General features: G+C 39.3%; 1 protein-coding gene across 2 annotated transcripts in view; it reads right to left on the bottom strand.

Moving 5' to 3' along the window:
* Positions 1-864: 864 nt before the first annotated feature.
* The window catches only part of NALCN (sodium leak channel, non-selective), a 229,631-nt gene continuing 217,634 nt past the window's right edge, over positions 865-12,861 (bottom strand). For both annotated transcript variants that reach the window (XM_069007795.1, XM_069007806.1), the window contains 8 exons: positions 12,239-12,332; positions 11,307-11,439; positions 10,665-10,780; positions 8,225-8,382; positions 7,421-7,571; positions 5,174-5,323; positions 4,394-4,511; positions 865-3,085 (listed from right to left, as the gene is read on the bottom strand). In XM_069007795.1, the coding sequence (XP_068863896.1) occupies positions 2,892-3,085; positions 4,394-4,511; positions 5,174-5,323; positions 7,421-7,571; positions 8,225-8,382; positions 10,665-10,780; positions 11,307-11,439; positions 12,239-12,332 (1,114 nt within the window). In that variant the 3' untranslated portion in view covers positions 865-2,891. The remainder of the gene's footprint in view (positions 3,086-4,393; positions 4,512-5,173; positions 5,324-7,420; positions 7,572-8,224; positions 8,383-10,664; positions 10,781-11,306; positions 11,440-12,238; positions 12,333-12,861) is intronic.

Genomic DNA, 12,861 nt, shown 5'->3' with positions numbered 1-12,861 from the left:
GATACATCCTTGCTGTGTGTTTTCAGACTTCCCACAAGTAGGTTTTTATTTGAGCACTGACAATATGCACTACACTTTTTTTCCAGTGAAGCCATGAACACTTTTACAACTTGCTTCCTATGGAACAGAGCTCTCTTAGTGGATGAAAAGAAGTCTAAACACCTTCATTTTTTTATTTGTATAGGATAACTTTGGATAGTAATAATCCTCCAGCAATTTTTTGTTTACCTTTGCTTAGGATCTTTTCTTGTTTGAACTTTTCTCTAAGGCTCTCTGGACTGACTCTGACTTCCTGACACACTGTTTCCTCTTTGTGTCTCTCTATTGTTGGTGCGAGCTGTTTGAACTTCCATCATCATTCTTCAGATCTCTTCTCTGCTTCATCTTAATTTGCAAATGTGCATTGGTTGCTGTGCTGCAGAGTAGGACCTTATTTAGTTATGTTGGCAGTGCTGTGCTGAGGTTCTTTACCTTAAACTGGTTGCTTGTGTGCCTGTGTATATATTATTTTCACATTTTTGTAACTTTATTCCGCTTCCTATATCTGCAAAAGTAAAACGGCACACACACACACTCTCTCTCTCACATCCAGGCTCTGAAGCAAACAAAGAAAAAAGTGGGTTAAATACAAAAAAAAAAAAAATCAACAGTCCTATTTAGTCCCATCTTTTGACTGAGACCCCTTGTGGCAGTACTGATGAGGTCAGTTGCTGGAGAAAAACAAAAGCTGTCAATTGCAAGAGTTTGAAAGCACCTCTACACAATCCTGTAAAAACCACAGAGATTGTTACTGTGCAGCATTATCATGGGTGAGCCAGATATAGCCAATGCAGTTACAATGAAAACCACAGGGAGGAATACTGCTTAAAGCAACTCACTTTTATTGACAGTGTACTGTAAGGCAAGGAAAAAATGTTTGCCAGATTTTTTAAAAAGAAGGCTTGCAGCAAGAGTTATCTGCAGTTCAGTGTATTATTGAACTGTCAAAGATACCATCTTTTATAAATTCAATATTTATCTTTTTGTTATATATACAAAAGCTCAGCTTAAACAAGCACAAAACATAACACAAAGTAATGGATTTGCATATGAAGTTTTGTTGATAGTTCATAATCTAGTAAACAAGAGAATGCACACTTTCTTTTACTATAGAGTTACAGTTGACTAGATTTAAACTTAAATATACCCCAAAACACATAAACCCCCCACAAAATACAGATGTATTCAATATGACTATTTTAGGAAAAAAAAAATCTAAACAGTGTTCAACCATACACTGGGAAAAAACATTGACAGATACCAAGAAAGCTGTATTTCATAGCCAAAACTAATTTTCACTTTTGGTGAAGGCATCTGTGTGTTTTCACTGTTGTATTCTGACCACTTGAAATTAATATCTTGGCCAGATAAAAATTGCAAAACACTGGCTTTTGTCTGCTTTTGAAAGGATATATTTTTGAAGTGGTGATGTAAATAAACTGTGAGCCTCTTACAAGATCTCACATCAGACCATGTTAGAGCAAACTATCATTTCCATAGGAAACAATGGTAACAGAAAGGTCCCAGCTATGCTATAAAACCTAGTCAGGGGCCAAGCAACAAAATCTGCAACCTCTTAGTTCTTCCCTGAGGGAAGGGCACAATTTTACCCCACATTTTTTGACAGCCTTAGATTCTGAAACTAGTAAATGTGGTTGTGTTTTGTGGCTTTCCTTCTCCACCTCCATATCTGTATAGCATTGGCCTTTCACTGGAAAAGCTTTTATGAAAGCGATAGCTGCTTTTTCACCAGCGGTAGTGTAGCACTATTGGTGGCTCACAAAACAAGTGAAGGCTAACATGTCAAATATGATGCGTCGGGATAAAAGGGACAAAAGTACTTAACCACAGCACAGTGCCATGCCTTACCTTTGCAGGGCTGTAGCATGAGCAGTAACATGGCTAAGTAAACTTCCACCTATCCAGGCAAAACTGAACGTAGTTTTGAAGACATAGAATACTATTTTGTAATTAGAATCCCCAACATGCTAATTTTTATCACAGACAAGAAGAAAATCTTACAACTACCCAAGAAAAATGGGACCCAGTTAAAAGAAGAATAATGACACCACACATATATGTAACCGGTATATTCTGAAAATGAAGCATAAACCCATGATTTTATGTGAAAGTCTTCTGCTGGATGCTTAAATACACAGTTTTTAATGTATTTTTTTTCTTTTTTTCCCCTTGTTTTCTCTATGAAAATCAAGCTCTTTGCGTAATTAACCAAACCTCAAAGATATTTACATTTTAAAAGCCAATCCTTCACCTTCTGATTTTAAAATGAGTAATCCTGTATCTTGCATATTTTAAAAAAAGGTCTGGAGAAAGCTTAGAATTGTAATTCAGTATCTGTACTTAGTAAAAATACTTCCCTTGAACATGAAGTCAGTGCTGACCTCTTCAGGTCATTTGTGAATAATAAAATCTTTCTAAAGAAATGTTACTAAATAAGAACTTAGGGAAAACACAACAAGAAGAAATACACTGCCCCTGTATTGTAAAGTGTTGCCACTTTATGGTAGAGGTTGAAGAAAACCACAGAGGCGTGTATATCAAATTATCACTATGATTCTACAGAACACATGAAATCTTTCAATGCTCTGTCTGCTAAAGGCAATATAGTCTTTCTGGCTTTGTTAGTAATGCTATAGTATACAGGTTTCTTAAGAGTACAGTTAGTACCTATAAAGGTCAATTCTAACACAGAAGTGTGTGCTACGCTTCATATGGCAGGAGGATAAGCATAAGAGAAAATTGATGACATTGATTTTAAATAAATCATACATTGCACAGCATCTTTAATTCTAAACATAGAAAATTAGATTGTAGTATGACTTAAATGTTTGTCAGATATCAAGAAGGTCCTCTCCACTCTCATCACTTTCCACAGTTAATTGTCTTGTCCACCATTTCTTGACTTCTGATCCACAGGAAGCAGCATCGGACATGGGATTCATTTTGCATGCAACAGATTTCATAGTTGAACGTCCACCAAAACGGAGGTTGACTGAAGACACTGAATGGCTTATTGGTTTGGGGGCTAGGAAATTAAACACAAAGTTCTGTATTAGAGTTGACCTGCTTCTTGAACATTTTTGCTTAGAATCCAGGTATACAGAACTAGCAGGACTACAGCACCTTTAAACGGATTTAGTTCAGAAAGAGTAGGGCTCTCTTTTAATGTGGTGGTGGTGGTTTTTTTTTTAGTTTTTTTAAATTGTTTTGTTTTGTTTGTTTGTTTGTTTTCCCAGCTCCAGATGTTCACACTGCTCCCACTAATCTGCTGGTAGAGCAGTTTAACTGAGCAAAGTCTCATTTCTTTCTGCTGGGATAACTGATGCAAGATATCTCTTCTTATCCAGCTATTTGCAACCTAAATGATTCAGGCAGTACTTACATGAGCTAACCTGCTGTCAAAATGGTGACAGTATTAATGTGAGGAAGGGGGGGGGGGGTGGGGGAGGTGCTTTTAGGAGCTACATCAAGAGCTACATCTAGAAAGTGACACTTTACTATGGCCTAGGGGTTGAAGCCAGTACAAGTTGCTGATATGGCACTAAACCACAAGTCTATTAACTCCACAATTGATCTTAATTATGCTATTCATGATCTTAAATACCTGTCTTTGCTGAACTGGAGGCAGACTACTTATCTGTCAGCTGTATTGTGCATGGAGATGACCCTCCTTTTTAGGACCATCCACTGAGGAACATTCAAAATTGACATGGACCAGATCAGTGCTAAGAAAGGAAACCCTGAGCTAGTCATTCTTTCAAGCTTTCTCACTTGAAGGCCTGTGCAGTTGACTACAGTAGTATGATTCCTCCTTAGCATGTTTCACTCTTTCTCTCTTTTCCAACAAAATGCTGATCTTTGCTGCCCAGTGATATTTAAATGGAAATCATGGATTGAAAGCTCTATATTAAACTATCCTGTTTCTTGGACAAGTAAACTGGCCACTAAAGTAGGGTCAATAACAGAACAGCATGACTATCTCTCCTACTTCCACTTAGATACGATTAGGGTCTGAATCGTGGCAGCCTTTGAAGGCAGTGCTCTGATTCAGAATAGGACTGACTGATGTCCAAGGTCCTGAGTAAATGTCTGAAAAAGTGAAAAATGCAACCACTTTCACAGGGCAATGCTTGAACCCATCCAAAATTTCAGCATTGTGAGGAAAAGGAGAAACTGCTTTACTTCAACAGGCATGAGGATAGGAAAGCTGTGATGTGGCTGCAAGCAGCAGCCAGGAGGCAGAACCATGCATCATGAAACCTCTCTTGGCCTTGTTACTGCACAGCACCAATTTTGCATGTGGGGACTCTACTGATAAACCTTTTTCACTTACCTGATGGCAAACGCCATTGTCCAAATTTCCGCTGAGGTTTCCCAGCATCTCCGGAGTCTTGTCTATAGCCACCTCTGTCAGAAAGTGTCGGGCTAAGGAGCTGCTGCTGGCTACTTGTCTGAAGAGAAGAAAAAGAATCTCAGTCATAGCTCCCCCCTGCATGGGTGTAAGCCTAGGAAGGGATACCTTTCTGTTCTGTTTTAAGCTTTATCCATGAATACAAACAAAACATATTGCCATGCTTTCTACTCTTTAATACCCCAGAAAACTACTACTAACAAAAGATCATGTGGGCTCTCTTTGCCATTCATCCTACTGAAGGCTATGAAATTATTCTCAGCCTACTACAACTACTGTAGAAAGCAGCCCTTACGTTGTACCTTCTACATTCCCTATCCTGGAAGAGCCCAGGACTCCTGCTCAGAGGTCCCAGCATGCCCAGTGTTCTCACTGTCAGTGTAAACACCATTTCAGAATGCCTGAACTGGAAAACTTCACATCCCCAAGCCTGCACACTGCTCATGCAAGAGCTGAAAGATGGGGCTGCCAGAGTTGTACAGCTGAGTTTGCCCTTTATGGCGATAGCAAGACAGCTAACTATGTTGGGGAATTACTACCTTGGAGCATCTTGCATTTACATCTGATGGCAAAGACTGAGGTAAAACAAGGTATTGTTTTTAATTTTTTTCAGCTAAAATGATGTTTAAAAAAGAACAAATAAGAAGCATGGAAGTTTTCTGAATTTGTTATGAGTAGCTGATATTTTTCTGGATAACATACCTCTGGCTGTGCACTGTTATCTTGATTAATGGCATTCATATCTTCACTTGGCTGTGTTGTCTCAATGCTGGGGGGATTCAGAAATCGGCTCAACTCCTGCTGTTGGCTCTCTCGTAGGCTATGGATAATGCTGCACGACTGCTGCTGTTTCTATCAAGGTACAGTATGCGATGAAAAAAATGTCACACCAATGAATTTGATTTTTTTTTAAGCATTCTAAATATTTAACTGAACAGTGAGCACCAGCTGTGGATCCCAGGTGCATTGATAAAGGTCCACATATTAGATGTTGCTATTTAAATAAAGTGAATTCCAGCATATTTGTAACCTTTAGGGAATAGAGGCTGAAACTCATGAACTACATTAAGTGGAAGGCACGTTGCTCAATTGTCGGTTTAAACCTAGAGTTTAAACACATACAACGTTTTGAATTTATCAGTTAAAAGTTCTTGCAGAGAAAAAGAAACCAGGAAACTGGTGGAGATTCACAGGGAATTACGAGAAGGCAATGAAAAAATTCTGATTTCTTTCATGGACTTTGGAACGGGCTGTCAGTAAGACTGAATAAAATAGTAGTGAAAACCTTGGGACTAAGTATAGATTTGCAGTACAAATAGAAAAACAAGCCTACTACCATTATGATTTTACAATCTAATTTGCTTTTAAATTAAAATAAACAGCACTTAGGAAGGGTTTCACTTTCCTGGGTAGTTTTCACATGATCCCTCTAGGGAGACTTACAGAATAACAACAGAATTTGAAAATATATCTTAACTTCCATAATTACATTCAGTTTATAAATGGTTCATGTGAATGTGAAATGATCTGAACCATATTATTAGAGTGAAATGAATAGCATATTTACTTTAACATAGTGTAGTTCAGTAACATAATGAAATGAACAACAGAGTTGAGCAAACCCAGAACTGAGGGCTGAGATTAAATTTATGGCCATTATTATTACAGAGATGAGATCAAAATGAAACTATGTATCATTGAACACTGATGTTTCAGCTGGAATGTATATTATATTCAAAATGTCCAGCTAAATATTTTTATAAATTTACAAACAGAAGAAGACAGATGCCATGATTACAGATCACTATGGAAAATCCCCAATCACAAGAAGAAACTTTTTATAAAAATAAAAAATATATGTGTCAAAACCTGGACTCAGACTTACAGTAACTGAAATATCAGTCATCAATGCAACCAGGCTGTGACTTTTCATATAAAGGAAGAGTTGATTTTGGAAGAAGAGACAAAAATAACTGCAAAACTTAAATCAAATGTCGGGATTTTTTTTTTGTAATATATATTTAATCCAAGCCAAACTTTGACCAGCATATATTGTAGCCATCCTGAGCAGAGGTAAAATGTTTCTGACAATCAGAAACACTGCATAATCAGAACACAGAAGCACTGGCTGGGTCTATTCTAGTAACTTAGAGACTGGGGTTTCCTGCATTGCTCAAGGCAAGTGACAAGCCAGGATTTGTGTCATCTGGCTAATCTTCCCTTTACCACACCAGGCAGCTTCAACCACTGCCTGCTGGGAGTGGTCTCTGCCTGGACCCATGCCTGGAGGGCAGTGATGTTCCCGTGGGCAGGGATGCTCCTGTGGCAGTGGTCTGGGGGAATATGAGTATGGACAGGAACATGCTGTGAGTGTGGGTGACCCCATCCCAATCCTGAGCCAATGCCTTGCCCCTGCTTAGTTTACTGGCTACAGTGTGCCATGTTTCATACACCTGCTTTTCATGTACACACTCTGCTTGTTTGCACACAAAGTAACTGGAATGGCTCACTCAAATGATTTATCTTAGTACAGGCTCCATTTGGAGAATCATCTACAGGTTTCTCATCTGCCAGCAGAGGCAAGGAAATTATACAATTGCATTCTGTGAAGAAAGATTAAGCCCATGAAGTTTCATTGAATTACATTTTTTTTTTCTTTATTCCTTTGACTTTGGTCTCTGCACATACATCTTCCTGTTGTATTGAAAAGACAGATAAAGTTTGGGCAGGAAGACAGTTTTTGCCTTCAAAAAAATGCTTATTTTTGTAGCGCTTTCAATTGACCTGTAACAATCTTTCTTTTTTTTCTCAGTTAGCAACAGCTACATACTTTTTCAAGTAAGTGTTATCATGACTCCAGAGTAAAGGAAGCATAGGGACAGCAGATTCTAGCACTGTTGAGCAGTTCAATTTATGCAACCATTTAGATCCTGCTTTAGCTTGACTTACTGCTCTGATTCGCTTTAAGCACTTTTTCAGCCACATTCGTATGGTCTGTTTGGCCACCTCCTCTTCTATGGTATATTCCAGTTGTTCCCTAGCAAGCAGCTCTTCCAGTTGAAGACTTTTTCTGATATCAACAGACCTATATGAAAGCATGCTGGAAGAAACAAAATTTACTTATTTTTAAATGCTGGTGTCTTTACATCTTAATTTAGAAAATCAAAGCTCATACTTAAGACCTTAGTGCGAAAATACGTAACTCAGGTATGCACAGTAAATTCACATTGGAAGCTAAAAAATTGCTGAGATGATTCTAGAAGAGACTTACTGTGCTCAAAACAAAGACCTTATCACCCACATCCAGCTATCCAATACAGGTGAACTGCTGAACTGTGAGGAATTAGGGCATTTGTGGTGGTTTGGGGCTTTTTTCCCCCTAAGTGTTTACGCTTGGATAACGTTCCCATTTCTATTTTATTTCTAGTCAGGGTCACTGTCATGTTGCTGCACTTGAAGGTCCATTTCATTAGTTGGGATACAAGAGGGACATGTGACTGTAGTTAGTGAGAAACCTCCTGCAATGAAACTGTTAAAATACTTAGAGCTGATTCCCTAAGACCTGTATTTTCCATCACTAATATTTTTGCAAGAAGAAAAAGGGAAATCTAATTTTTGTAAAACATTTAAAATTGAAGTGCCTCTGTGGCTACCAGTCTTGCCTTCTCCCAAACCTAATGACTACCTGTTAGCCTGGAAAGAAACACAGGCTGTTAAATATGTTCTAAAACTGTAGAGAAAATCTCAGGGTACCTGAGCACGTCATGAAAAGTGACGTCACCACCATTGTGGAGCCGCTCCATTTCATAGCACATGTGCTTGAACAGCAGCTTGTCCTTGTCAAGATCCACCTCCAGCCTGCCTCGCAGAAGCCTCAGCAGAAATTTCACGCGGAAGGTAGGGATTACACCCTGTGTTAAATTGCATAATAGATGGTAAATTATTACTGTGATCCAACAACCAACTCAGGCATTCAGCTTGATCACTGAGAAAAAAACTGTTTCTCCTAGCTAATTTAAGTCACTGTGAACACGTTACTGAAGAACGTGCACATTCAGCCAGTTCTTCAGCTAATTCACAGAAGTCTTTGTGGTCATTTGACTCATATACAATGAGATTCTATGCTGTTAATTTTGCCAGAAATTTTCAAAATTGCTTGGGGATTTAGTTTCCCCATTTGCATTCATCTGTAATTAGAATCATACTCCCAAAGAGCTACCTTTGAAAAATGGAAAATAAACTGTAGCTTAAACACTCATAGCCATGCCTATAACTCGTTGTAAACCTGTGCCCTTCTCTGTGCATCTCTGTAGGAACAGGAGAATGTTGAGAGTTTACTGGCTTTTTAGAGGTTATCTGCTCTAAGAGGCAGCGCATCCCGCACTTTTGGTGACAACAATTTTTATCTATTGTTACTAAATTAGGACTGAAAGTACTTCCCTCTGAAATCGTGGTACTCACAATCTTCAAATATTTTGTTCTGCTAAACAAGCCTCATCAGAACTACTTTTGCTGCAGGGTGTTGTTCTGCATCAGAGATACTGTCAGTGCTGGGCACGATGGATTCAGAACTCTCTCCCCCCATGAGTACAGACAGGAGCTTCCATCTCCAGCACAGCCACATGCCAACTACAGACAACCACTTTCACCATAATGTTGTTCACATTCAAATCTTAGTGATGTCATGAATCATTCAGATGATGATTTGTGTGGGCATCTGAGCAGCTCAGTATCCCAGATGTTATTCTCATTTCAGAATCACAGAATGGTTGAGGTTGGAAGGAAACTCTGAAGCTCACCTTGTCTCACCCTTCTGCTTAAGCAGGGCCTCCTAAAGCCAGTTTCCCAGGATCAGGTCCAGATGGCTTTTGATTATCTCCAAGGATGGAGACTCCACAACTGCCCTGGGAAACCTATGCCAGTGCTCAGTCATCATCACAGTGACAGTTTCCTGATGTTCAGAGGTAACTCTTGGATTTCAAGTTGTGCCCATTGCCTCCAGTCCTGCCACTGGGCAGCACAGAGCAGAGCCTGGCTCTGCCCTCTCTGCACTCCCCTGCAGGTATTTATATGCATTGACGGGATTCCCCTGAGCCTTCTCCAGGCTGAACAGTCCCAGTTTTCCCAGCCTTTCCTCTCAGGAGACATGCTCCAGTCTCTTCATCATCTTTGTCTCTTTGCTGGACTCTCTCCAGTATGTCTGTGTCTCTGTGTACAGAGGAGCCCAGATCTGAAACCAGGACTCCATCTGCGGCCTCACCAGGGCTGAGCAGAGCAGAAGGACCCTCTCTGCCCTGGCCTGCTGGCAATAATTTGTCTAATGCAGCCCAGGATACCATTAGCCCTCTTTGCTACAAGCGCAATGGTGGCTCATGTTCAACTTGGTGTCCAGCGGGGTCCCAAGTCCTTTACTGCCAAGCTGCTTTCCAACTGGGTGGCTTTAGCATGTACTGTGCCTTGGTTTATTCTTCTCCACATGCAAAACTTTGCAGTTCTCCTTGTTGAACTTCAAGAGGCTCCTGTGGTCCCATTTCTCCAGCCTGTGAAGGTCCCTCTGGATGGCAGCACGACTCTGTGGCAGATCAGCCACTCTGCCCAGCCTTGTGTCATCACCAAGTGTGCTGGGGGTGCCCTTTGCCACTCTGTCCATGTCATTAATGGGGATGTTGACTAGGACTGGACCCACTATTGACCCCTGGAGCACACAGTGAGTTACTGGCCTCCAACCAGAACCCTGCCAATCATCAACCTCTGGGCCTGGCTATACAGTTTTCAATCCACTTCATTGTCTTCTCACCCAGCCCCTACTCGATCAGTGTCTCCATAAGAATTTTACAGGAGATGGTGCTGAAATCTCAGCAAAGCTCTTCTGAAGATCAGACACAAAAATGGATACGAATCTGTAGACTTCCAAGGGAACAACTCTCAGGGAGCTGGGAGGAAAGATGCTATTATACTGATCCTATGAATAGGTATGTTTGTTTGTAAATCTGCTATTACAAGCACTTCACAGAATACAGGTTAGTATTTGAAGGGCCATGAGCAATATTAAATCATGCTCACTTCTCAAATTTGACCGGTAACTGCTCAGAGAATTTTGTCAGCACACTTTGTTTTCCCTGTATTCGTTTTCAAGAAAAACTGGAAATTTACTGTTTTTCTGTGCTTATTATCAAGAAATTATTCTTCTTACCTCTCTTTTGTCATCAACCATGTTCCATATAATTTGAAAATGCCTTAGATCATTATAACTTAAGAGCTGGTCTTCTTCAGTTGAGTAAAACAATGAGAAATTCTCCACAATGATAGCTGAAAACCACAAGAACAAAATACACCCTGAAGAAAGTCTGTTGTTACATTGTAACATCTAATTCTGCTGTGCAAACACCACATTAACAAACGCCTGTATGCTCAGACAAGGATTTTGAATGCTTAAGATACTATCTTGCCACATCAGTATTCACCATGCTCACTTTTTAAAGGCTGTATCTTAAACGCTGGTGAGATACCTAACCTAACATCTAAGATCAACTCAGTGAATTCCAGTGATGTTTGAACAAAGGTTTTCTTTCTTCAGTTAAGCTCAGAAACCAGTGTTCCATAGGGTAACTCTACTCTACAAATAGAAAACATCTCTTTGTTCAAAAAGCTTTCATTCCCAAACTTCCTGAGTTTTAGCATTCCCCTGCCAAAGAAATATCAAAATCATTATATGCATACAAGGTAACACTGACGGTACAAGGTAGCCTCATACCTGAATAGCACAACAGACTCACATCTAACATACTACATGCCAAGATGGATCTTTTTGTTGTTAATTTGTATTTTCACTTACCAACAAGCAAATTTAGCATGATGTATGCAATGATGACATAGAAAGAACAGAAATACATAAGAGCACCAGCATAATTCCCACAGTCTGTTTTCCAGTAGGTGCTGTTATCTGGTGTACAAAATGGAGGCTGAACCTTCAAAACAAAAGAAAACAAAGTAAAGTGATAATAATAATAAAAAACCTACTATTTTCTCTGCAATCAATACAATATTTAATATTATTTCTTTAACGCTTATTCCCAGTTAGGGAATAATACTGTGGGAATTAATGTGGGCAGGTTTTTTTTCTTCCTTTAGTAGACAGAAACCAGGAAAGAGAGAGAGGTATGACAAAAAAGGCTGAGGCATGGATCTTACTACCACACAGAGGGCGCATTGTACATTATGCCACTATACAGGAACAACCTGGTGCTTTGAAGCATAGTGGTTTTCAAAACGTTTCTTCCCTGCTCATTAATTTTAAAAAGGAAAGGGATATGATTTTCCTTGCAATGGAAAGCACAGATAAACATTTACTTGGGCAAAATGTAATAATTCAAGGCAGAATTTTGAGGTCATCAAGACTATCTTTCACACAGAATGAGCCAAAGTGCAGGAATCAAAGACAAGGCTAATCTCAAAAGACACCTTGCCCCAGTCAAAGCAGAGATAATAGTGAAAAATTAAGTTACTGCATTTCTGATTTTGAAACCATCTTTTTATTTTTGTTTTAAAATCAACTAATAGCCTAGCTCCATGAAATATTATACTGTGAGTATGAGACTGGAACTGCAATTTGTGTGTCATGTTCTGAGGTTTAGTGAACATTATTTTCTTGACAAGATAAAGGCAAGCCCAACATTCCTTGTACAAAGCTAAGATACTGAAAACAGTTTGAGATGGAAGGGTAGCTCTCATTTCTTGTCTACTTATCTCTGGCAGTATTGTAATTACCATGCAGTCATGCATAATTTTGTTCCAGTCTTCTCCAGTGACTATTCTGAAGAGTACAGTAATAGCCTTGCCAGCTGATGAAAAATTTGCATGTCTGTTTTAAAGAAAGAGAGAGAGAGAGAGATTGAGAATGAGAGATTGTTTCACTTCCCAGAATTAAAACACTGGCAAGAAAAAATGTTTCCATTTTCTACTGTTCTACTATTTTAAACTAAAAATAGTTACAGTATTATTTGAATGAGCTCATTGAAATATTTATTTCACAACTTAAGATACAATAACTGAACTCTATACTCGGGTCTGAGTATTTTAGCTCACTTTATCAGAGAGCTAAAGAAAACTCAAGGCCAGATCCTATTTCCTGTCTCCATTTTCTTTTGTAAGCCTGATGATGACTGGGAAATATCCAGCTAACAGCCATTTCAAAGAAGTGTCTCCTTTTTGTATCAGCCTGGTATATGGATCCTGTTCCTGGGTGATGCCAATAAGACGCAGTAGGTACACTGTGTTTCAGCAGCTTGTGGGCTAGCACAGTACTGCTTTGAAGCATATTTCAGCTGGCATAATGAAGAGCAGCTCTCTCTACTCTGGGTTGGATCAGGTGTCATTTGGCCCAATGCACA

The sequence above is a fragment of the Aphelocoma coerulescens genome, chromosome 1 (assembly GCF_041296385.1).
Source record: "Aphelocoma coerulescens isolate FSJ_1873_10779 chromosome 1, UR_Acoe_1.0, whole genome shotgun sequence".
NCBI classification, from domain to species: domain Eukaryota; kingdom Metazoa; phylum Chordata; class Aves; order Passeriformes; family Corvidae; genus Aphelocoma; species Aphelocoma coerulescens.
Note: the sequence above shows the minus strand (reverse complement) of the source record. Positions and strands in the feature narration are given on the sequence as shown.